General features: G+C 34.4%; 3 protein-coding genes and 1 long non-coding RNA gene across 12 annotated transcripts; 1 reads left to right on the top strand and 3 right to left on the bottom strand.

Annotated features, from left to right (window-relative positions):
• The first annotated feature begins 1062 nt into the window (after positions 1 to 1062).
• LOC110726745 (E3 ubiquitin-protein ligase MARCH8-like) lies at positions 1063 to 10544 on the top strand. Of its 6 annotated transcripts, none has more exons than XM_021906236.1 (8): positions 1063 to 1340; positions 3051 to 3358; positions 3595 to 3680; positions 4924 to 5070; positions 6364 to 6466; positions 7714 to 7826; positions 8158 to 8282; positions 10418 to 10544. In XM_021906236.1, exons 2-7 carry the CDS (start codon positions 3139 to 3141, stop codon positions 8245 to 8247), a joined length of 759 nt encoding a protein of 252 aa, XP_021761928.1. In that variant the 5' UTR covers positions 1063 to 1340; positions 3051 to 3138; the 3' UTR covers positions 8248 to 8282; positions 10418 to 10544. The 6 variants fall into 6 exon arrangements, with proteins under 6 accessions (XP_021761928.1, XP_021761927.1, XP_021761926.1 ...); XM_021906235.1 differs by lacking the exon at positions 10418 to 10544 and adding an exon at positions 9952 to 10412; XM_021906234.1 differs by lacking the exon at positions 10418 to 10544 and adding an exon at positions 9927 to 10412.
• Positions 10545 to 10677: 133 nt separating this feature from the next.
• LOC110726746 lies at positions 10678 to 12851 on the bottom strand. 3 transcript variants are annotated; one of them, XM_021906238.1, is made up of 3 exons: positions 12275 to 12851; positions 11494 to 11616; positions 10678 to 10971 (listed from the first exon to the last, which is right to left on the bottom strand). In XM_021906238.1, exons 1-2 carry the CDS (start codon positions 12669 to 12671, stop codon positions 11525 to 11527), a joined length of 489 nt encoding a protein of 162 aa, XP_021761930.1. In that variant the 5' UTR covers positions 12672 to 12851; the 3' UTR covers positions 10678 to 10971; positions 11494 to 11524. The 3 variants fall into 3 exon arrangements, with proteins under 3 accessions (XP_021761930.1, XP_021761931.1, XP_021761929.1); XM_021906239.1 differs by having other exon boundaries at positions 10678 to 10866; XM_021906237.1 differs by having other exon boundaries at positions 10678 to 10962; positions 12275 to 12850.
• Positions 12852 to 14297: 1446 nt separating this feature from the next.
• On the bottom strand, positions 14298 to 20429 carry LOC110726741 (vacuolar protein-sorting-associated protein 11 homolog). Its single transcript, XM_021906228.1, has 5 exons — positions 19963 to 20429; positions 17954 to 18133; positions 17472 to 17792; positions 15626 to 17374; positions 14298 to 15133 (listed from the first exon to the last, which is right to left on the bottom strand). Exons 1-5 carry the CDS (start codon positions 20182 to 20184, stop codon positions 14765 to 14767), a joined length of 2841 nt encoding a protein of 946 aa, XP_021761920.1. The 5' UTR covers positions 20185 to 20429; the 3' UTR covers positions 14298 to 14764.
• A 1551-nt stretch (positions 20430 to 21980) lies between these two features.
• Positions 21981 to 23547, bottom strand: LOC110726744. Of its 2 annotated transcripts, XR_002512401.1 has the most exons (4): positions 23476 to 23547; positions 22485 to 22540; positions 22279 to 22379; positions 21981 to 22104 (listed from the first exon to the last, which is right to left on the bottom strand). It is a non-coding gene; the product is annotated as an uncharacterized LOC110726744 (long non-coding RNA). The 2 variants fall into 2 exon arrangements; XR_002512400.1 differs by lacking the exon at positions 23476 to 23547 and having other exon boundaries at positions 22485 to 22725.
• Between the last annotated feature and the right edge of the window lie 2034 nt (positions 23548 to 25581).

The following is a 25581-nucleotide window of genomic DNA, read 5'->3' as shown; positions in this document are numbered from 1 at the left end:
AATATTCCCTCCGTTCCTAGATGATAGTCCCTTATGACATATTTTCAGTCCGAAATTGATAGTCTCCTTTGCTTTTTCAAGTAGCAATAATTTTACATTTTGACCAAAATACCCTCATTTTTTGTCGTTTTTCTCTGTCCTTTTCATATTATCCCCGTAATTTTATCAGATTCTTGTGTCATCCATTCTATTCTATTAACTATTACTAAAACAGAAGTTGTTGACATCATCATTTCCCACATGTCGCTTTCTCAATAAAAAAATTTCCCGCCTAAATGCAATGATGATGTCATTTTTTTTTGAACTATCATATTTAACATTTTTGAAATTTAAATATTGGAAACTTCTACTTTACAACTTAAACCTATCAATTTATCATAAGAAATTGAAATAATTTTAAATAGCTTAATAATAAATGACCTCCTACATAGAATGATACATAATTCTTTTTTATATTCATGTAAAATGGCGATTATTTTTAAAATGTACCCTCAAGGATATATAAGCTTTTTTTGTCCATTGATTTTGACTTGTTCGACGTCATATAATGAAAAGATGTATTTTCCACCATTGAAATTGAAGGTTGAAGGAGGAGAGAGAAAACAATAAAAGGTTAAGGGAGGAGAGAGAAAACAATTAAAGGTTGAAGGAGGAGAGAGAAAAAAACAGTTAACCAAAGTTAGATATAATTTACATATACACCCCTTGATAAACACAATTAAACATGTATTTTCTCGTTTATTAAACCTTGTGATGTAATATGTATTTAATATTTTTGGTATTTAACATGTATTTTTAGATATAATATTTGTGATTATATTTGTGATCATATTTGTGATTATATGTATACACAAACAAAATCCACTCTTGCAACTAATAATAGAAAGATTTAGTTTTAAAAAGCTTCAAAAAAAAAAAATGACTTCATCATTTCATTCTTTAACAAAAAATTGTTTAACAAAAATGGAAATTTAACCCAAATTAAGCAAAAGTTGATATCTTTGTTTATACCAAAAAAAAGTAAAAAAAAAATAAAAAATCGTGGCATCCAATATTCCCTCACTTGACTTTGACCTCATCCCAACTTGAACTACCACAAGTTGAACTTCCCCTTTCTTCTTTTTCCTCTAACTTTTGCGCTCCAACTAAAAATAAAAACACAGTAAATCAACAAAATCTCGCAACTTTCTCTCTCATCCAATTTCTGTCAATTTTCCTCTGCTCAATTTTTCTTAACCGCCATTTTTGTCAAACTTTCTCTTCCACGAAACCCTAAATTCTGCTGTTTATTTTGGATTGTCGGTGATCTCCGAGGTTGCAACAATGGCGGATTCAATCAGGTTATTTTTTTAATTTTCTCTTAATTTTAGCTTTAGCTCTTAAGATTTTCGATTATTGGCGAATTTGATCGATTTGTTTAGCTAATTTTAAATTACTAAGGTATTGAATTGATTGCAAGTTTTTTGATGTTTAATTTTTCTGCATTGATTAGCTGATTTATGATCCGCATTATACGAGTGTTCAAATTTGAAGTGATTAGTGAATTTCCTTTAGGCTATGTTTGGATAACAAAAAATGGAAGGAAAGGAAGGGAAGGGAAAGGGAGGGATACAAAGTTCCTTGTTTGGATAATATGTTGGGGGAAGGAAGGGAAGGGGGAGGGAGAGATCCATTTTCCCTCCTCCTTTAATAAAGACCATCCCTTCAAAATTGGAGATTTGGAGGGAAAATGAAGCTCATCATTTCCTCCACTTTCCCTTCCTTCCCCTTCCTCCTATTTCCCTCCCTTCCATTTCCCTTCTAATTTCTTATCCAAACATAGCATTTGGCAATTATAGATTTAAGGTTGTGGAAGTTTGCTCTTTATTTATTTTGGCTCGAAATTTTGTGTTTTGATCATGTACACACAAAAGTTGTTTTTTTTTTTTTTTTTTTTTTGGACAAAAGTTATATAGTCTATTTAGGCATGAAATGCTGAGATTAGTGAGGTAAGTTAAGTTGGAAATTGAATCTAAACAAGCAAATTTTGTTTTGTTTTTATTTTTAATTTTAATTTTTTAAATAAGGAAGGCAATGTTGGAGTCTAATTTAGCACTTAGGAATTTATAGCAGTTGCTTTATTTGCTTAATACCTGCATTTCCAATTATAATAATAGCTTGGGCGATGTCCCGGGATTTTATGTGTTATTCTATTATCTAGTGAGGAGACTACTGCTACAAACAATTATATGAAGTTTGAAAAAGTAATGTAACTAAGAAGGTTGGAAATGAAAAAAAAAAAGAGCTAAGATTAATACTAGTATATTGGTAACAGAATACACTTATAATATACTCTTGTTAATAACATAGTTCTATTCACCTAATATCTATTTATATGGAGTATGTACTTATTAGACTCTATTAAAAATTATTTTAGATGTAGGTTGAACCTGTGTCACCCTTATTACCCCTTATATGAACTATTAATCCTGAAATTTAATCTCCCTATTTGAAATCATTTTTCCGAAAATAAGTTAAAAATTGGAAATAAGGTGAACTGAACAAGACTTAAGTAGTCAAGGTGTAACTACTTTTGAAAAGCTATAAAAGAGATGTTAAGTACTTCGTATAAGACATCATTTTTCTTTGAAAGATGAAATAATGAGATTGTAGTAGATTTATGGATAAGTTCTTGCTTTTCCAAATTAGAGGTCATGCGTTACCATGTATAGACAAAATCCTTTTTTTTTCCCCAGCATTTGTATAAGAAGTGGGTGCATAAATTGGCTCCAAAATGTTTATGAATACATCTTGATTTCATGTTGGGTATTTCAAACTTTCTTAGTATCATTTGTAGATAATTTTAGAATAGGAGTTATGTATATGTGGACCTCCATAACCTTGTCTCGTTGGGAATCATACTAAATTATTGTTACTGTAATGTATACATTGAGCTGACAAACACTAGCATGACAATAGAACTTGAGTATCATACCAAGAAGTCAATAATTGACTTTGTGGGGGATTACTTTGGACTTTGGCTTTTACATCTTTGTTTTCTCTTGTTGCAGGTATCTCCTTCATTGACAGGTGAAATGGTTTGCAAGTTTTACAAATCAAGGGATGATTTGGACTATTTGAATTTTAATATTCTCTGCAATGCAATTAGCTTCGAATGGCAGTCGTGGAGAAGATGATTCGGAAACAGAGCCTATCCTGTCGGATTCCCATATAATTGAAGAATCTCAGGAAACAACCCTTTATGAAATTAGAACTGTTGATTGTGATACTTCCGCTGTGACAGATATTGAAGCTGATGAGAACTGCAGTCTAGTGAATCCAGAGCAACCACAATGCCGGATATGCCTAGAAATTGAAGGTATTTTACCACTTGTGGAACTATATAGTTTATACCAGCAATACTGCTTTTTTCCTTTTCCCTGCCTCTAATCATGATGCAGGCCTGTAGCCTGTATTAATTATACCTTGCTCAATATTTATTTCTCATATGAGGATCTTGTACCCATGGTCGCTTCTTGTTTACAGATGATATGTCTTTGTTCTTATACAAGAATTTGATTTATAAGAGATTAATAAGTTGATGTATGGTGTCAGGAGAGGATTTAATTGCTCCATGCCATTGCAAAGGCACTCAGAAGTATGTCCACAGATCATGTCTTGATAATTGGAGGTCCACAAAGGTAAATGATTTAAATTCATTCCTTAAAGGTCTTACTCAGGGACAACAGTATCATTATGCATGCAGCCAGATTTATTGTTTTATCTGATCGTCTATAGCCAAAAGTGTACTAGACCAAGTAGAGCCCCTATATTAAATATTTATACTCACTTTCATTTGAAAAATCGTTAGTGATTGTTCATTGCATTGGTATCCAAAACTGAGAACTAATATTGCTTTTATTTTTCTTAGACCGACTAGTACTAATGCATTGATATTTTAATTTTTAAGTGACAAGTAAAGCTGATGGAAAAATAGCTGTCTCAGTTGTCAGATTATATACAATATTGCAACAGAGGTATTATTAATTACAGGAACAATTTAAAGTTAATTTATTTTCACAGTGATTTATAACTGTATCGTCTATATGTTTAGAAGATCTACATGATCATTGAAGTTGTCTTCCGTGATGGTTTAGAAGTCGACCAAGTTGTTTGATTTCCATATTTTTGAGTTTGATAAAATAGGTATTTGCACCCACAAACTGCAGCAATTAGCGACGATTGCTCTCCAAAAACAAATATCACTCTCATTTTACTTTCAGTGACCACTTGTGGAAGAACATTTCGTAAATGATTTTTATCTTTGGTTAATTTCAAGAGACATGTATCATTGGTTGCGTTTTTAAAATCTATGCACTGTGCTCTTAATTGCAGTTAGTCATGATAGAAAGGATTGCTACATAATGTTCTACTAATTATAAAATATAATTTCCTAGCTGTGTAATGGGATGATAACCTGAAGAAATTCAAAACAAGTGAGGCAACATTTTCCATACTGAACAGTGATTGATTTAGAGGATACTGAATAGCAAGTTCTTATTTTCCCTTCCTGTCCCTATCTCAATTTTATGTACTTCTTGGATATACAGCTTCTTTCTTGTCTTCTAAAGTTCAGCTAAAGTGATATATTTCCTTTAAGGGTTAGGATACATCTTTATATTATTAAAGTTTCTTGAGGTTTTTACTTTCCTTTGTTCTTTTAGATATTTGGTCTTTTTCTTTTTCAACTCATGCTAATTGTGCTCTAGAAACATTTGTTGCTTAAAATTTAAATGCTTATCAAGAGAAGTTGGAAACCAGCATTAAAAAAAATCTCCGCGTACCTACCCTGATGTGTAATCATTTTTCTGATTTTAATTTTGTAGATTTTTCTCTCTGGAGGACTAACTTAGTGTTATTATCGCATTTATGTCATTTTCTCAGGAGGGCTTTGCTTTTGCTCATTGTACAGAATGCCGGGCAAATTTCTTATTGCGAGCAAATGTTCCATCGGATCGCTGGTGGTTGAGATTAAAGTTTCAGTTCCTTGTTGCAAGAGATCATGCATTCATTTTTATAGTTGTTCAGATGGTATAATGACATAACATGATGCTCTGTAAAGTATTTAAATATTGTTAACAGTAAACATACATTAAAAAAAAAAAACAGTATGAATATTTTGTTTCCTAATAAACATCACTGATTAATTGGCTGCAAATAACTTTCCATTTTTGGACTATGCATCTAGAATTGTTGCTGGAGTGATTTTAAGCTGTGACACTTATAGAGTTCTTTTAGTATCAGCTTCTAAGTGAAGGGCGTGCACTAGATTCCTTAAACAAAAGCCATGGTGTTTTAGATCGAGGATAAAGTGACAACTTTCCTATTCCATTACATCTTTAAGTTTAAGATTTTTAGAGTCTTTTACCAATTCTCTACTATATTTTTCTAAAGGATGTGGTTAGGCATATCTCGTCCTCTAAAGTTGGTACTGAAAAAATTTGGCAATCTCATTTTTAGAACCATGTATAGCTAAGCCTTTTTTTCCTCAAAAGATGATTGACCTATACAAAATGCTATCTTTTGTTAATAGAATGATTACAGTAGGTAAAACTTGTGATTCTTTTTTTAAAGCTACAAATTGCTTCCTCTTCTTTTCTAAAGAGGATTGTCTCTTTCGCTGAGACCCCCATTTGCAGATGCCCAAAAGCTTGGAATGCCCACTCTAAGGATTTTTGGTTCAATGGTATTCTTACTTAGTTCCAAATTAGTTGACACGTTTTGACTTTTGATAGTATTCGTAAACTTTAATTTGACTGACATTTATGAATTATAGATATGGAAAAATACAATCATGTGGATCTTGTTAGATCCATTTAGTGTGTACTTAACTAAACTTTAATTTGGAACATAGGAAGTATATACAATTTACTCTTTTTTTCTTTTTTTTTTTTTTTTTTTTTTTTTGGGGTGGTGGAAGTAGGAGGGTTCTCAGATGTGTTGTTTTGAAGAGAAATGTTGAGTAAACCTATGTTCTTCTTGGCTTCGACCTTATCCCTATTATGTTCCAATGATGCATATGAAAGATATAATCATATTATTGATTTTCCATAATCTATTCTCATGGAATTTTTAAAAGTCATGTGTGGGCTATTTATTAGCTTTTTAGTTCTACCCATGCACTTTACCTGCCGTGACAGTATTTATGGGATGCCATATTAAGCACATGTGTTATAAGTTGCTACGTTAAAGTTACTACACTAGACAATAATCAACATAACATATACGTATGTCCATGTGTGCTCATATTACATACTAAGCACATATTTAGTACTACTTATTTGTTTGGCATGCTTTAAAATTCTAATTAAGCTGTTTTAATAGATTGTGGCAGTGTTAGGCATTCTGGTTTACAAATTCTATGGTGAAGAATTGCGTGAAATGTTTGGCTATCAAGAACACCCATATGCATTTTATATCATGGCTGGTATGTGATTCTTTTCTGTCAAGCAGCATAATAATTTATATGTACTTTTCTATTTTTCATTTCATGGACAAGTCTAGGTGTTATAAGCCAGTTAGCTATTCTTTGTTGTTGCTAAGGAAGAATAAATTTTTCGTGGTCTGAGTTGATTCTCCTGCATATGACATATTGAACTAAGCTATATTACTCCACCAGAATTCTTTGCTCCTTTTTGTAATTGTGTTGCTAATGTTATCTAACTTTGTGACTGAGATGCTATTTTCGAGAAGTGTGATGTTGAATCTTATTTGGTTTATGGATCTGAATTAATGTGGACATGTGTGGCTTGAGTTCATTTATACCCCATAATATTATGCTTTCACAAATTTGTTACAAAACCTTTAATGTGTAGAACATGATAGAGTTTCAGAGGGAATTGCTGGTTTGTGCTCTTGTCTTGCAAGATTTACTCAAATATTTCTGTGTAGTAGGAAAATTTGTTAACGACTACTATTACTCTGTATTAAACTACCAAAGTTCCAAGCATTTACAGATCGTTAGACAGTTTTTGTCACATGGCCCACTTTTGCTCCACTTTTTTCTCCCTAAAACTTCTGTTTCCCTTTTGGGCTTGTAAAACTTTGGGTTATAGCTCTCCTATTTCATTCACTCTTCAACATCTGCTCAACATATCACTAATTAGGTGTGAAGAGTTGTTGGGGTTTCAAGAAAGAATCTTTTAGAGCTTCAATTTGGTTAGTCTTTTGCATTGAAAATTAGGATTTGTGGAATTGCAATTCAATTAAATGAGTCTCCTTGCAAATTTGAACAACTACTCTTGCTTAATGCATAATCGAATTCCTTTGGTACCCTTTCAATTCAAACAAAGTCAACATTAGATTCTATGTATATTGGACTAACGAAAAGAAAGGGAGGGAATAATCTTTTCATAGAATATATACACTCTTATTAATGTTATAGTATTATATGGACTAAGCACTTATGTATGGATTATTTATTTTTATTTTTTTTAATTTTTAATTTTTAAATTCTTTTTTTTTTTTTTGAATAAAAATTCATGGTAGAGTGGTTTGAATTTTTGTGGACACTTGTAGCTGCAATCTTATTTGTTTCTCTGTTACTACATAATTTTTTTTCCCTTTGTATCACAAGACTGACAACTAATGTCTTAATCTAACTTGTAATTTTTGTGGGTTCATTTGTGGAATTTTTTTTAATGATGTCCTACATACTTGGTCCAATATTTGCAGTTTTGGCTATTATACTTGTTGGCTTGCTTTATGGTTTCTTCATAGCGATAATATGTGGACAGAGGATCAATGAGCGCCACCATCATGTTCTTGCAAAACAAGAGTTGACAAAGGTATTGATTATTCCTTAATGTTGATTGCTTAAAATTGGGAAGCCTTGAGCAATGCAATTATGTCTTATAGTGGATGTCAATATTAGACATGCATCACATGCTCCTAAATAATGCATCTGAACTGAAATTTTAATGCTTTCACTTACTCTAGCCTCTTGATGACCTACTTATTAAAGAGATGTCTACCATTTCGTATCATGTGACAAGAGGCTTCTATTGTACTGTTTTGTTACTTGCATTGTCTTTCTGTGTGAGTGATGGCTGTAATTCATTGATCTTACTAAGTTCTCTGTTGCATGCATTTGGATTGAAGATTTTAAATTCTGTGCAGGAGTACATAGTGGAAGACCGTGAGAGTAAAGATGTTCCTGAACTTGACCCTAGCCACATATCAGAGCTGAGAATGTTGGGCCTCTACTGAAACAATCAAATAGCATTTCCTTGGCATTCTTTTAGGTGTGTGTTCTAATTTTCTCAAAAAAAAATTCCCTTCTCTGATTAAGTACGACATTCAGGCGAAATTTAGTTCATTATTAGTTGATGATTTTGATCACTTGTGGCAGCATAACTAGATGAAAACTTCAAAGTATAAAGTTTTCTGTTAGTGCGTTGCTGCTCAGATTCGTATCTCATTAGCATTTATTGTTTAGGATATTAGATGTTTGTGGATTGAAAGAGACAATAATTGAGTCTTGAATGCTGGGTTTTGAATGTGAGTACTGAGAGGATCAATGACTCTGACAATGCAAGCCGTGAATCTAGTGATGCTGGTTTGTTTTTAGAAGAATACTGTTAAAGTTCAGAGGCTTGGTGCCAGGGGGTTAATCTTGGTTTCTGTAGGTGGAGAGGTTTCCTATTGGCAACTTACTAAATTTCGTTACCCTGGTAAAGTTTTTTAATTTGGGAATTGGAGTTGGATTGCTTGCATGTGGCAGATGTGTTTCATATTATCATCATTGGTACAAGTCATAATTAAGGTGTTCCCCCTCTAGTGTATACCTTATATAATATACTACTAACATGGGCAAACATTCCTTTTTAAAAACATGGACAAAAATGCTGAAATGATTACATTTATATTATACTTCCAAATTTGGCAAATGTTCTATCTTTCATACATTATTGTACAAACTACTTAAGATGAACAACATCGTTGTAATCTCATTATTATGGGAAAAAATTACAGTCTTATGATGTCAATTTTTTGTTGATTTTGAGGACAGGTTCTTGGTGGCTTATTTCAATGGGAAATTTGTTGGAGTTAGTGCTATTTGAGTATGAGTTGAGAGAATAAGAGAATTGTGAGTAATATATGCTTTAGTGTTCGGAATTACTTCGAGGGAATTGAAGGAAGCTTTTATAATGTTATAATGATGAATAAGACATAAGATTTTCTGTTTTTTCATTCCTATTTCATGTCTTAATTTTTTAACATGTTCTATATCATGGAATATGCTTCTTTTGAATGGAAATTGCTTAACTATGCAAGTTGGCGTGCACAAGTCATCTAAAGTACGAGAGATTTCAATTCGCCTTTTTGGGCTAGGCAAATGATATTAGTGTTAAAATCAGCTCAATACAACACATTACTTTGGTTGGAAGTTGGAATCTTCTGTCCCTCGAAGTAGCGTGTTTTTATTATGATATAAGTCCCTCGAAGTAGGGTTTCACGAGTCCCGAAGATATAAATTGGGACTTATATCATATTATAAAGTTCTTTTCACGAATCCCAATTTTAACCAAAATATCATATTAAGTGTTAAAAATTATCAGATCATTTGGTCAATAGATATAAATTGCTTCAATCTGCCCTGTCTCTGACTTTAAATCTGTTTCAGGTCCCAACCTTGGTTCTGTTACTAGATTCCGAGATATGCATATATACTCGCATACATACCTTTTCTTATACTCTGTGTGTCATAGAGAAACAATTTACAAAATTCTAATATGCTGTAAAGCTTATAGGCATTTGATTTCTCTTGGGTTTTGACCTTTGCCTACCATTTTTACAAACCCTTGTGGTTAAATAACTGGACCTTGTTAAGGTCGAGGTTACCTTGAAAACCAATCTTTGTTGATTTCTCGTGTGAATTTGTATAGGAGCTGTATATAATTTCTCTATCAGGCTTAGCTTTCTAGCAGGAACCGTACGTGTCTGGAATATAACAGGACAGATCTAGGAGACTAGATGGGTACAGGATTGATTCTGCAAGACTAGGTGCCCCTTGCATTACTTATGTAAAGATTGCATGCTGCCACAATGTCATTTTTCAGATATTTGATGGAAGTGCATTGGCTCGATCGTATAGTCTTTTTACTCCTTGCTAGTGAAGTCATACTGCAAGCATATTTGATCTCGTCCTTGTGACATGTAAACTTTTGTTAGTTGATTACTGATGTAATAATTTGTCTTTAACTTCTTGCAAGGTTTCTGAATCATTGTGTAGTTGAGAACTGATGTAATAATCTGTAAGCTAGATGTTCACCATTTCCCATTGATAGGGGGGAAAATGCTGAATCATTGTGTAGTTTTCTAAACCTGCTAAGGTCCAAAAGGGCATAATTCATTCAGGTGTTTTTGTTCAATGCAGGGGAAGTGTGTATTATCATCGAAACCTGAAGTACATAGATGCTCCTTGTCACTGGTTGCACGCGAGCAACACACGCATTTTTTCATTTGAATACAATTTTATTAATTGAGAAGGCCTCATTTCAGACAATTACATGAATACTACGGAGTAGAATACAGATTTGAATATAGAATCTTAATTTTCTAAAAGTAGAAACCGGCACCTCTTATTCATACATAATAATAACAGATCAAGATTTTGAATATTCACAAAGTTGAATCTTTTTTTTTTTTTTTTTTTTACACTAAAGTTACATTCAACAGCTCTAAACCACATTACAAAGAACATACAGCCGATACAGGACTCTTTCTGTCTGCGTAACTGGTTGTTGATTTTCACCATGATAAAATCCGGTCTCTGCAGCTGTTGTCTAAGAGCAATCAGACTGCTTCCTTGTCGCCTTCTTTCAGCTGTGCAACCATGTATCAAAACTGTCAATCCCCGATAGATCAGTCAAGTACTCAAGTTCCCACCTTTCCCACGAATAATATACAGTAGGTGGAAGCCTGCAATCACTATAAAAGTTCAAAATTCTGGGTTCCTTCACATTTATACTAACAAATATGAATAATTAAATTATTGACATCTAATATGAATAATTAAATTCTTGATATCTGAAAAGGTAAGGTAGTAAACAAGGGTCGAATTTCCAGCTAAACAATTGAGTATATGACTGACAAGAGATACCATCTATCAGGGTTATCACTAACAATTTTTAAGAGTTTCACATTAACAACCACATCCAAACATCTATAGCATCTATTTCATCAAAAGTCTGGGAGAGCTGAAGATTTAGATATGATGCGGTGACCAGAAACAAAAGGATAAATGATCTCTATTACTATTTAAAAAGGCACAAAATGTCCAAGTTATTTGTGCGATGTAAAGTAATGCCCAAGTAATGATCATGGAATTTATTGACACTCAAACAGTGCTCTTAAGTTATCTTCTTTTTGCTCCACCAATTTGCACAACAATCCACAGAGAGAATAACATGTACTAAGATCATTACTTTAAGGTGATAGCACAAAACTAACCTTGGATACAGTTTTCTGCTAAAGAGCAGATTCACCCTTCCTCGTCCTCAAATCGTGATGCATGCTTAGATGCCGTCTTGCAGCTCTTGCCCGTCTCTCCCTCTAATGAAGAATGGGATGCCCCTGCAATTAAGTTTTCTCATAAGTCTTTCATGTGCCAGAAAGCCCAAAATACATAAAGCTCGCAACCACGAAATCTACTATGAATATGCAATACACTACACAATCATAAGGTGAGGGTACACGGGGTTAGAGATTACCCATTCGCACATTCCTTATCAATAGTAGCAAATACAACTCCTATCCCCAACAACTCCCAAATCCCCGATTTTCAAAAGGGTTCTTTTCTCCAATTACCACAATAATTGCGACAATGGCATTGTCCAAACCCCTCGAAATCAAGGATTATAATCATATCCTTCCTATTCTCCTCACCATTCAAGCATAATTATGACTTCTATCTTCAGAATAGTTATACAAGCAGCTATCCTTTCTCAATCACACAACAAGCAAATACCCTCCTACCAATCCTAGAGGTATTATACATACATCGGTCCACTTTCGTCTTGAAAAGCAATCATCTTTGTCATTCCTCAAATGAACCAAATGACATAAAGTATGATTATCATTGTCAATCCATCATTTTAATTTCATATTTCAAACTCCATGTTATATCATCAATAATAATTCAATAAACATATAAGAACAAATACCATCAATCAACACATAAACATATAATTAAATCATCATGAATGTAAAATTAGCAGATAAGATGAATCACCTTCAAAGAAATGAGCAGAAGAAGGCCACCCACGATTCGAAGAGAGAGAAAAACCCTTATTACCACCCTTAATCACAGCAGTAGCAGCAGCAGAATTATGCACCAATTTCCCAATAACATTCGCAAGACCTTGAGCTTTACTCTTAGGTGGGACCCAATAAGAAGCCCCAGGAACAAGAGAAATCCAATCAGGTTGAGATTTCTTCACAATAATCTTATGAATTGCATCTTCTAGATTCTTCATCGCAACCTTCTCCACCTCCTCCGCCGCCATATTCTCGCCGGAAAACACCTCCGCCGAGTTAGACCGGTGCCGGAAATTGACGAAACGGGTGGATGTTGCGGAGGAGAGGGAATTGGGGAATCGAGTTAGGGTTTGAGAAAGAGATCGAGCCATTTTTGATTGGAAATTGAATTGATTTGATTGATTGTAAGTGGGTTGGGAATTGAATCTTGAAGATGAACAAGAAGCTAAACCCAGCCACCTACAAAAGGAAAGAAGGAAGACGAAGGAAGAAGAAACCAGAAAAATTGAAGAGAGGATAAATTATAAAAATGGAAATTGGAAAAAATTGGGGTATTTTGTATTTATAGAAAGTGGATAGAGAACGTGGATTAGCTGGTAACCCAGATTTGTGAGGGAGATAATTTATTTAAATAAAATAATAATTAATATTTTTAAAAATAATTTTTCAATCTTAAATTAGTAGTTCGATTTGACTTATCGTCGGTATCAACATCAAAGTTTATTAATTTTGGCAGTGTTTTTTTTCAATTATACTGTGGATAAGTTGTCTACTTCTTTGAATGGGGAAGAAATGTTAATTTTTTGAATAAATACATAGTACATGTATGTTGGAATAATTGTAAAATTATTTTAAGAAACGAATGTTATAAAATGTCAAGATAAAGATTGATTACAAAGTCGACTACCCATTCATAAAACTATGGCCACACTTTAGTACGAGTAATATGTTGTTTAAATGAGGATTTTAAATTTTAATTCTATATACTACGCACTTTAATCATTTTATAATAAGGTTTCATGTTGTTAAAGTGTATTCTTGAACAATGGAAACTATCAATGACAGACAATAAGCAAATGAAACAAGGAATTTGAGACAAATGAAGTACTTTTACAATTTGTTTCAAAAAAAAAAAAAATTATAACCAAACAAACTTTTAAAAGTTTTAGATTGGTATAAATGAAATTGTCCAAATTTAGAGGTAGCATCTCACACAGTGTAAAAAGGTGCATGGTCTATGGTTGTGAAATTATGTTATTATTTAATGTTAATGATAGAATAAGTATGGATTTGATAATGACTAGATTTGATTCTTATATTTGAGGATAGATTGGTTTTATTATCTGTTAAAAAGACCATTGGCATTGCAACTTGCAATTTGCAATAAAGATAGACAATGATAGCATGTTGTGACTGTAACTTGGCAAATGGCAACAAATTTAATGCAGGCAGTAACTCAGCATATGGAGGAAAATTCACCACTTCAATGTGGCATGGGTCTAAAGAACCAGTACATACAGTTTCAGTTGATGCAGACCTTCCCATTAGATCCCTCGACCACTGCACTAAGATTGAAGATGTGGATTCTGTCCCGATAGAGCTTGCCAATTCTGATGCGGATGAGCTTCTGAATAGAATTTGCTGCAGAGAAGAGACATTGGTCCAAAGAGCGAATTTAGGGAGAGAAGGAGAATAGGGAATAGAGCAAGAAAGGAAAGAGTATACAGGAGCCAAAGCAATTGACAGTAGAAGGGTGCAATAGTAGGCTTAATGTGAAAGATCAATGCAATCGAGCAATTCTGAGTCAACAAGTCTGAATCTTACTGATTCAAATCATCAAAGCAACAGGCTTTGCGAATTATTGTCATTTTACGACAATGAAGCATTTATTCATCTAAGATGGAACAAAAATATGAGATACAAAATCATTTTTTTCCACTGAAGTAGCAACTGGGAATCATCTGTTATAATAATAGTGGCACGTAAAAAGAAAAAAATAATCAGGAAAATGAACAGAGTATAATGCATACACTGAAAAAGAAGCATCATCAGGGAATCAGATCTTCCTTTTATGATTATACAAAAATTCCTCAGTTTTCAGCCTCATCTACAGCGAGAAAATTCTAAGATGGAGCTGCTACCTACTATTATTTCAAAACTTGCGCAGATATATAAACATCTCAAATACCAATCAAAATGTTCCCGAGTAAGATCCTTACAAAACCAAACAATCATCGTGCAACAGGTGAGGAGCATTTTAGATAAATGCATTATAAATGCAGTAACTCCCAGATAATCTGGGTCAGGATGTTGGCCAACTAACATAATAACAACTTTGGCCCCAGATCCAGCCTTGTTACTGCCACACAGTCTAGAACTCATCAATATAATCAGTAATCCACTGATACGGGATAATTAGTTGGGAACATAAGAAACTTGGACAAATACTAAGATAATTAGACCCTTAAAAGCCACTGTCGGAAGAAGAATCTTCATTGGGTTTTGTCTTGCTGATTATTCCTTTTCCAAAATAATCAGCAATAACAGAGAATCCATCTTTGGAGTTCTTAACTTTCTGAAAGAATTGATCTTGGTCTTTTGAGTTTTGTTCCAAGCTTCTCTTCATTTCCAGCACAGACATGTACTCGGGAGCACACTCGGGACACTCCTTTTCATTGTCACCAAGGCAACGTAGATGATAAGAGTGCATACACATAAAATGGACTGCTGGAAGATCAAGAGTGAAATTGCATGTAGAACACTTGCTGAGCTGAAAGATTCTTGCATTTGTCCTCAGATCCTCAATTTCTTTCCTCATTGCTGATGTGTCCTCCTGTAAAATCATAAATCCCACATTGTTCAAATTCTTCTTTCGTGGAACATCAATTACACAATATACTTCGTATAACACAGCTGACTCAAAAAAATAAAAATAAAAATTGCTTCAACAATAGGGAGGAAAAACTATTATGAGCATTTTCTACCCTGGAGCAACCATGAACCAAGACCATCAGTGAGTTTTTACCTAAAGAGATACAATTTTGCAATGTAACAAAATATGTCATAGTCTATTGAACAGGAGAGATTCCATACATATGACATAAATGCATCTTCATTACTGAAAAAAAAAAATGCATTTTCGGAACTTAAGGCAGTAGTCTGAAATATTTTTATCTATGAAAATCGCACAATTCTACTTTGTTTGGCATAGATTACCAGATCCTACTCAAATAATTATGGTCATGTAACACCCACCATTAAAATTGGTAGGTAAGTACATAACTATTTGCATAAACACAAGGCTAGAAAACTGGCAAAAGCTTACCTGATACTTTTCAACGGCCAGCCTGTCCTCTTCAATCAGCTTAGACTCCTGTTCAAGTTTCCGAGCGATATAATCCTTAATTACAGATAGAGTGAGGCATGGATTCTGGGACAGTGTTTGAAGTACAACAATAGGTGGTAAAATGTCATCCCTCTCAATATATTTCAAGACCTCTCTAACTTCTCTGGAGCAATCTTCTCCAAGTTCACCAAAGTATTTTAATACGTCAGCCCAAAGAGCAGGATCTCCACCCTTACCTGAATCTCCAAGCCTCTTACAGCATGCAATCAACCCCTCGTGATCATGGGCCTGCATATAGCAAGCAATCACCTCTTTGTACAGTTTCATTTTCTCATATAGAAACAAAAGCCCTTCTCTAAATGCATTCATTTCACAGAGGATAATAACAAGATCTACATCATAAAGCGGATTTTCCTGGTCAGATGGCCATGCACTTTGAAGCAAACGCAATCCTTTTTCACGTCTTATAGCACGGCCTTTCTCATCGTCACTCAGTGATAGTTTCCCATTTGATGAAGGTTTTGACACTGCCGTAACTCCAGATGATATTGTTTCCTTGTCACCAAGGTCTCCATTGAAGCTATACTGTGACATTGAGGGGAAGGCCAAGTCATAGGATAGATACAGTTCCAACAGGGTATTGTGAATTTCCACCTGTGCTGGTGTATCCTTCACTCTATCAGTGTATTTCTCAAGAAAATCCATTAAAGATCGTGGATGATGTACAAAAATATTGAGAAAATCAACAGGAGATGGCAACATGGATAAGGTACCCTTTTTGGCAGGTTTTCCATCCTCTGTACAGAGCTTCAGGAGTATAAGTATGGTCTCCCTAGGTTTGTGCTCTATAAGAATTTTTCCATATTCCTTAACTGTAACCCCAGCTTGGCTAGGATCAAGGCTTGAAATATACTGTAAGGCTTCATCATATCTACCAAGATCTTCCAGTAGAATCTTCAGGTACAACTCATGCCTACCTGCTTTTTTAGCAACATACATCGCATGTTCGTGATAATTAGCAGCACGACAGACTCGTATCACAGTCTCTACATCAAACTTATGCTCCCCACCATCCTCACTTTTAATAAAATAATTCAACTTATCAACATCTTTTAACTTAGTGTAACAATTCAATAAGAGAGTAGTATGATCTTTTGACGCAAGCCCTTTTTCATGTAAATTTTCCAAGTAATTGGTTAGATTGTGGATCCTCTGAGCATCCAGGAATTTCTGTATCACAAATGAAGGTTCAAGGTGACCAATAGTGTGGATGTACTGAGCCATAGCCTGATCATACTCCTGCTTGCTGTATAAGTGATCGCCATATTTTCTAAGGACTTCTGCAGTTGCAGCAGCATCAGCTTGCTGAGTTTGAACAAGATTAATAGCTACAGAATAGAGATTCTTCTTAAAAAGAACATCTAACTTGCTTTCCATATCCTTCTCTCCCACACAAATGGCTGATTTATCAGCCATGATGAGAATTATGTTGCCCCATTCACAGAGCATGTGTGAGACTTCATTAACCGTAGCGCTGTGTGCTATCAATTTGTTCTTCAGGTCATAAATATTAAATGTATTCTTGGTACTTCTTTGATCTGCAATTACACACAAAAGATATCCACGGAACCATCCAAGGAATCTCTTCTCTCCTTCAAATGCCCAGCAAGGACCACGCCCATCATCTTCATAAAAATACACAGCTTCAGGTCGTCCAATTATTAGCTCCTGATTACAGTTGAATTTTTGGCACAAGTCATTTATCAAATATTTATAATGCATGAGAATTACCTTTCAAATATCAAAGAAATTTAAAACAGCATACCGAGCGGTCACTCATTGCAACACTTTTTGTATTACACCCAATCTGATCCAAGGTTTGCCTTTTTGCTGGTTGATATTGGAGATTGAACAAGCTAATAGAAGATGGAGTTGCTGCAAATAGAAGAACGTCTGGACCATCATTTCTGAACCCAAGTCCTGTAATAGCAGCATGACCTGCTGAAGCATTTTCCACTCTAAGTGTAAAACGGGTAATTCGCTCACGAGCAATGTCCCCCTTGATGCAGTAGATGCTGCCATTGTCCAATCCAATGGCAATGAGTAAAATTGGTGGCGCTTCCTCTAGAACTAAGAAGGATGTAATCTGCATGAAAAGATGTGTGATTATAACGACAGTCAAAGGCAGCAACAGAATCAATTCAGCAATCAAGTAAATGAATATAAAATACAGTTAACAGCATGAAGTAACGGAAGCACCAACAGGAAGGAAGAAACTGAAAAAAAACAAAAGATAGAAGATATTACCTTTGCTTCAGGAAATTGGTTAGTAAATATACGTAATATTTGAACACAGTCAGGAACTGATGTGCTCGTGCTTGTACCCTCCATTTGTGTTTTATCAAGGTCAAAAACTTTCAGGCACATAGCTGATGCCTGTGGAGAAATCTGTTCATCTTGGCCAATAGTAAGAAGGTAATTGCGTTGCTGTACACACAGAATTGATAAAAATTAATTAGCATGAACCCTCAAAGGAAATCATCACCACCGCTAATGGAGTAATAGTTACTGTTATCAAGTGGAATTAGCAACCCTTATTCATTTTGAAGGCAAATACCCACAGGATATGCACGTCACATTGCCCTTCTACTTCCACTTTCTACTTTCTCATCAATCTCTCTCATAGTTATAAGGATGATGCTGCAGCATTTATCTCTTTGACATTACCAAGAGTTACATTATACTAAGTTAGGCTTAACAAGTTCATAGGGAGGAAGTCTGGAACATATTATCACAGAGGAAACAACGGGCAGAAGGCTACAACCAATTAATAGCAATACGTCAATCCTTCCAGAGCTGACAAAAGATTTCAAAGGACAATCAAGGTACAAATATGTTACTGAGAGCAACTTCCTTAACTCTGTGCACTTGCGGGGGAGTGTGTCAAGTTTAACTATTTATCAGACCCCTAGAATTGAACAGAGACCAAACATATATTTGAAAATTTTCTAACCTTCATTAAATCATAAACAAAGTTTCAACACAGTCTGAGTAAAATCAACTCACACAACAGTCCGCTACTTTCATATGAAAAGTATCAATCCTCTCAAAACGATGAAGGCATGTTTTCGTAATTTGGTTTTGGAAGTACTTTTATTGCATAATGTAAAACACTAGGCTTTCTATGACACCCAGATGAAACAAAGCCTTAAGCCATATGCCCACATTAATTTTAGCAATTAGCAAAGACTTGGGGTAAGTTATATAGTTTAGCTACGCTTGAGAGCCAGTAGAACATTCACCAAGATAATTTTTCAGATGAGATGCTCACATAGTTCTCAAATACACAGATACTTATATGTTATTATTTTCCTGGATTCCAGCAGCACAAATGGCAGGGTGGCGCCTGATGCACCTATAAAATTGCAATATTCATCCTGAAACTCTATAAGAATCTACTTGCAAATACTGGAAAACATGCTTGTCTTTCACTAATCAAGACTCAAAAGTGATTTCATAAGTTCTAGAAATTCACACTCATCCAGAGCATAAAAAGGGATTGAGCTCAACTCTAATTCTCCTCACTCGCCTCGTGATCTTAATAAGACTTCAAGTTATGATATTCATACTCAAATTTCCCAATCCCTTCCCCCATCCTTTTAAAATTGAGCTTCTTAGGATCATGTTGGCAGTCTACAGAAAGCAAACAAAATGCATCACACATAAATTTTATGCCTCATTTCCATTATTATACAATATGCACATCACCTATTCTATAAAACTATTAATCATAATACTAATCCACTATAATTGGTTCAACCAACCTTTGCCTAACCCAAATTTGCCAAAATTCCATTAAGGTTACCATTGCTACCCAATCATCGAAGAGACGGGTTGGCAAGTTGGCATTGCATTACTAGCAACATGAAATCCATGAATTAATGTGACCCAAATAGACCAACCCATATGCCAAAACCATATATTTCAATAGCTACCAAACTCAAAATAAATAAATAAATAAATAAATAAATAAATAAACCCAAATCAACTTCAACCCAAATTGATCAATTTCCAGACTATACTGAAGTAGAAACAAAATCCCACATCAAATTCATCCAAAATTTCTAGGGCATCTCAATCCCAATTCCCAAAATTAAAATTCAATAGCTTCTAAACCCAAAAAACAACAAAAGATGATAAGTCAATCACATAGAGAATTCCCAAATTTCGAACTAAAATCAAAGTCAAACAAAACCCCAGATCAAAACCATCCAAAATGAAGAAAGAAATATAGAGATTGAAGAAAACAAAAAAACCTTGAGTTGTTGAAGAAAAAGGACGGAAGAAGAGTGAGCTTGGAAGGCATAATTGAACTTGAAACCTCGATCAAGAATACTAACATTCCCATCATCACATCCAATTGAAACTTTCCCTCTTCCACTAGAACAACACTTGATTTCCCCAGTAATTTCATCAGGTACCTTGAATTTTCCACCGTATTTTTCTTCAAAAAACTCGAATTTCCTCCATTGATACATTGTAAATCGCTTGAATTAGAATGAAGATTAAATCAGAAGCTTAATTTGAGTCATGAGATAGAAGAATTGGTTGTATAGTAGTTAAAAAATGTTTGCTTTGGAAAATTTTGGCCACGAAGGAGAGAGAAAGTGAGAGCGTTTGTATTGGAAAGATCTGGCACTAATCGCTGGATTTGCTCTCTTAATGCTTTTTGATGGAAGCAGGTAACAATTTGAATGTGTAAAAATTTGGAAGTCTCATTTTATCTCTTTGATAAACATACTCGTATGTTGTTTATGACGAAGGGTAAAATCGTGATAAATCGATTGAAATAGGAGTTTTACCCTGAAATTACTATTTCAAGTCTAAACATCCAAGATCGAATACTTTTGAGAATAAAATAATCACCAAACTGAGGATATGATAATAGATAATCTAATCTTGAAGGTTTTTTTTTATTATTATTTATTATTATTATTATTATTTTTATCTTCGAACAAATATGATAAAATTGAGTTTGGGAGTGTTTGATAATACTTAAGAAGTAAGAAGTAAGGAGTAAGGAGTATATGTTGAGGTTATTTCCTAAAAGATGGATTGAGATAAGAAAAGTAGCTTCTGCAAGTTAAAGTATATCACAAGCCGAAAATATATCGTTTAATTTATTGGTAAAATCGTTACTTTATATAGCTACCCTTTTGTATATCAGCCTTATTAAGCAGGGGTCGCTCCATTACAAGCATCTCATGCACAAAATTGAGGGGAAGACAAAAAAGGAGAAAGAGAGTTCTCCAAACAAGCTGTCGTTTTTGTCATTTGTTCGAGATCCAAATGGAGTCGTTCAATGCCAAATTTTGACACAAAGTTCTTGTCATCCTATGCTACATATTTTATGGTTGAATTATCGTTTTGTGCTATAAATGTTGTCAATTTCTATTTTAGCCCTAATTCCTCTTTATGGTTGAATTTATCAACTTATTAGTGATGTATATAAAGAATGGTTTGTTCCAACATGTTGTTTGATGTTATAAAGCCTCTAACATTGCTTAGAAGGATAATTTGACATACCCATTAATTATTATTGATAGTGGAAGGGCTTGGTGTCGATTTACAACATTTTTTTTTCTGATTTGGATTTCCATGTGTAGCTTGGTGTGCTTTAGGCTATTTAGAATTGCTTGTTGCTGACCATATCGTGTTTTCTCGAGTTTGATAGTGTTTGCCCATTCTACAACACACTAGGGCTTAATGAAATAAGGGGGCGTTTGGTTCGCGGATTATAAGTATTAGGTATGGGTTTAGAATGACCAAAACTCATACCATATGTTTGGTTGTCAAAAATATAATTTTTAAATTCATACCTCAAACCCATGAGGTATGGGTTTTAGAAACCTTGGCACTACTACAAAAATGGGCAAAGAGACCCGTTAAAATATGCATAAGAGACCTCATTTGGACGGGTCTCTATCTCAGGGGTCTCTTTGATAAAGAGACCCTTCTAATGGGGGGGTCTGTTTAGTAGAACAACAAGACCTGTTGTTAGAGATAAGGGGTCTGTTAGGTAAGGTATGGAATTGATATTTTAGAAGGTAAACAGACCCGTCTCTTGAGATAGGGGGTCTCTTTGGTGGTATCAGTGAAACCAGTTACGTTAGATAACGGGTCTCTTGTTGTATTTTTGAAAATTAAAAAAAAAAAAATTACATTTCATATGTACAATTCGCATTTGAAATTTGTATTTTTATGTTGAATTCAAATTGGCGGAATAACATTGTATTAAATAGAATTCATGATATACAATCAAAATCAACAAAAATTAGATTGAACCATAATAATAAAAATAAAATTATTTAACTTCACTAAAAATTACAAATATAGTTACATCAATATGGAGCTTGAGTACTATTTCCAAGTGAGATTTCTGTTTAGCATATGCACATCTGACAAACAAAAAAGAAAGAAAAAAAGAATCAATATCATTGAAAATAAACCCAATAATTAATGAATAAAATAAGTGATGCACAATTAATTAAACACTACAACCAGGCAGGCCGCAGGCCACAATTATATATGTAAATGATATACGAAGTATATGGAAATGGAAAAGGTGTGACCTCTGCTTAATCAATCACCCAACCATGATTCAGGGCACCTGCAAACCATAGTACGAATCCACCGCTTCCGCAAGCTTAGACCACCAGCGTAGCCTTGCCTTCTTAACAATTATATCAACCAAATTTTCACGCTATTAAAAGGAATTGTACAATAAATATGAGGATAATTTGACAAAAAAAACAGATTAAAATGCATAATCACTTACTCCCTTCATTCATCAAATTTTAGGGCCATTAGTTTTTCCCGTCTTATTGAGACTTCCTGTGTCAAATAATCAAACCAAATGAAGTTAAAAAAAAAATAACAAATAAACGGATAGTTATTAGCGAAAAAAAAAATTAAATGTTTAATTAATTCAGCAAATTTTTTTTATATAAAAAAAATGAAACCCTAGATCTAATCCATCCAAATTACTCTTCACTAGGGATGGCAATGGATCTGGACCCGACCCGGATCCGTGGATCCAGATCCGTTTTTTACGGATCAGGGTCTTCAAATTTTGGACCCGACGGATCCGGGTCCTGCTGACAAAAACGGATCTGGATCTGGGTCTGGGCCCTAGACCCGGATCCAGATCCGTGGACCCGTTTTTTTAATTTTTCCGATTAAAAAAACTAAAATTGTTTGTTTCTTTATTAAAAATGTTGATAATGTTAGTAATGATAAAGATTAACCCTTTCAAGAGATGAATTTTGGATGCTCATATTATATACAGCATCGTTGTTTTTTCACTAGCTCATATGTAACATCGTATTTTTTTTTTAATGTTTATAATTTTAATTCAAAATATGAGTGTATAAGTTGGTTAATTTGGGGTTGAACTTAATTAATAACCATAAGTTTGAAATAATTTTTTTGACCCGAACATTACATTTATTGCAAAAAATTAGGCAAAATATATTGGACCCGTTTTGGACCCGGATCTGGACCCGGATCCGTTGGACCCGATTGATCCGGGTCCGGGTCTTCATTTTCTAGACCCGACGGATCCGGGTCGGATCTGGATCCTATATACAAAAACGGATTTGGATCCAGGTCCATCCGGACCCGGTCCAGATCCGACCCGTTGCCATCCCTACTCTTCACAATTCAGAAGCTAATCTAATATCTAACTCAAAACAACAAAATCGCAATTAGCAACAAATTAGATATGAATTCAGTTTACAAATTAGCAATTGACCAAAAAAAAACTTAACCTTTGAATAATTGAAGAAGAAACTCGAACTATGCCGTAAAAAGAAAAAGAAAATTCGAACTATAGCCGTTGTTGTTGTGTGGTCAACCGGATGCCGCCTTAAGTGGTGGTGAAACACTTGTAAATCAGATCTTGGTTTATTTGGTGATTGTAGTGCTGTCAAATTTCAAACCGAAACCGTTTAACTGCCCGAAACCGACCGACCCAAATGAGAACCGAACCGATTAAAAACTGATTTTTTTGAAATCGAAAACCGACCCGAACCGTATTTTAGTAAACCCGAGACCGAATCGACCTGAATAATGTTAAACCGTATAAGAACCGAACCCGTTAACAAACCGAGCCGAATATAAACCGAACTGAAAGAAAACCGAACCGAAAAAGAACCGAACCGTATCTAACCCGAAACCGGTACCAACCCGAAACCGTTTAAACTTGCAAAAAAACCGCTTACACCGAACCGTTAGCAAACTGCTACCCGTTTGCACCGAACCATTTAAAAACCGAACTGATTGTAAACCGAAATGATTATAAACCGAACCGTTTATGAACCAAACCGCTTCTAAATCGAACCGTTTACAAACTTTTTTATATAATTAAATGGATTTTTTTTTTTTGACGGGGATATAATTAAATGGATTAAATATTAGAAATCTTAGAATATTTTTTTTAAAATAGCAAGGCAAATCATTCATTAAGGTCTTAAGGATAATTAGTGTTCACAAACAAGAGCAAAACAAGCAGGCTCAGGCCCTGCCTCAAACTATTAGCAACACTACTGCCTCTAGTCATGTATACATTTGAGGTGATGAAACCAAATGAACAAAAATCTTGTAATATTAAGTACCAAGGCTTGGTTGAAGGCGTAATAAATAAAATTAATTCACAGAGACTATTAAGCATATGATTACATTGATTCTGTGAGTAATAATGAAATAAAAATGGGAGTGTGCTAGTGACATGAATATACTATTAGGCTATGTTTTAATTCAGATTCAACTATAATTTAGTAAACTTGAAATGGAACCGATATGAATAACGTTAAAGTGGTTATGTAATTGAAGAACCGAACCAGTTAAAAACTGAACCGAAAAAGAACCGAACCAGTTATAAACTGAACCAAAAAAAAACCGAACTGTTTCTAACCCGAAACAGTTTCCAACCCGAAACAGTTTCCAACCCGAAACTGTTTGAACCGGGATAAAAACCGTTTACACCGCACCGTTAACAAACCGCAACCCGTCTGCACCGAACTGTTTACTACCCAGACTGTTTACAACCCGAACCGAATTAAAACCGCTTAAGAATAAACCAAAACCGAATCGAACCGATAACTATTTAAATCGAACCAAAACCGACCCGTGAGACAATTAAACCGATTCCAAACCGACCCGATTAAATACCGAACCGATTTCAAACCGAATCGAAACCGAACTGTCAAACCGTTTTGACAGTGCTAGGTGATTGATATCTAAAGTACTTCAATTCTTTGGCGACTTGATGAAGTAGATTGTAATAATTTTAGGTGATAAAAATAGAAAAAGGAGATGATTCCAATGTGGGTTTTAGACAGAGAGAAGGAGCAAAGGAAATAAAACCTTCAATAAGTAAAACGACAGGCCTTTTGCATCTCACTCTCTTTTTCCCACCACAGTAGTGGACCCTAGTACATTTAAGAGACCCGTTTAATTTACCAACGGGTCTCTTATCTATTAGACTTATTTTCTTCTACACATAAGAGACCCGTTACCTCTAATATTAGATCTTTTACATCAAGCATACCTATTATTGAGATAACGGGCCTTTTATTAGGGGTCACTTTTCTAGATTTTGTAGTAGTGTGGGGGGAAGGTGGGTTTGGCTCATTCCATTCCCTTGCAAATATATGAAATTAAGGGGATGATATTTCATTCTATAATTAAACCAAACAGATGATATTAAGTATCAAGTTCCAACCCGATATCACCTTAACCCTATTCCTGATTCCAAACCTATACTACTCTGCGAACCAAACACTCCCTTTGTATCTTGGATTCGTAATTATGAATTTTGTGTGCATCTTTCCCAACAATATAAAAATGAATGTATCTTGGATTTACCTTTTGGC

Source organism: Chenopodium quinoa, unplaced genomic scaffold, assembly GCF_001683475.1.
Source record: "Chenopodium quinoa cultivar QQ74 unplaced genomic scaffold, ASM168347v1, whole genome shotgun sequence".
Classification (NCBI taxonomy): Eukaryota; Viridiplantae; Streptophyta; class Magnoliopsida; order Caryophyllales; family Amaranthaceae; genus Chenopodium; species Chenopodium quinoa.
Note: the sequence above shows the minus strand (reverse complement) of the source record. Positions and strands in the feature narration are given on the sequence as shown.

Excerpts from the sequence above, each read along its gene's own strand:
- LOC110726745 (XM_021906236.1), top strand. The coding sequence starts at position 3,139 with ATGCAATTAGCTTCGAATGGCAGTCGTGGAGAAGATGATTCGGAAACA. Across the intron at positions 3,681-4,923 it reads ATAATTGGAGGTCCACAAAG|GAGGGCTTTGCTTTTGCTCA; the intron begins GTAAATGATTTA and ends TCATTTTCTCAG. Across the intron at positions 7,827-8,157 it reads CAAAACAAGAGTTGACAAAG|GAGTACATAGTGGAAGACCG; the intron begins GTATTGATTATT and ends AATTCTGTGCAG.
- LOC110726746 (XM_021906238.1), bottom strand. The coding sequence starts at position 12,671 with ATGGCTCGATCTCTTTCTCAAACCCTAACTCGATTCCCCAATTCCCTC. Across the intron at positions 11,617-12,274 it reads TTCTGCTCATTTCTTTGAAG|GGGCATCCCATTCTTCATTA; the intron begins GTGATTCATCTT and ends ACTTAATTGCAG.
- LOC110726741 (XM_021906228.1), bottom strand. The coding sequence starts at position 20,184 with ATGTATCAATGGAGGAAATTCGAGTTTTTTGAAGAAAAATACGGTGGA. Across the intron at positions 17,793-17,953 it reads ACCAATTTCCTGAAGCAAAG|ATTACATCCTTCTTAGTTCT; the intron begins GTAATATCTTCT and ends CTTTTCATGCAG. Across the intron at positions 17,375-17,471 it reads TTGCAATGAGTGACCGCTCG|GAGCTAATAATTGGACGACC; the intron begins GTATGCTGTTTT and ends AACTGTAATCAG.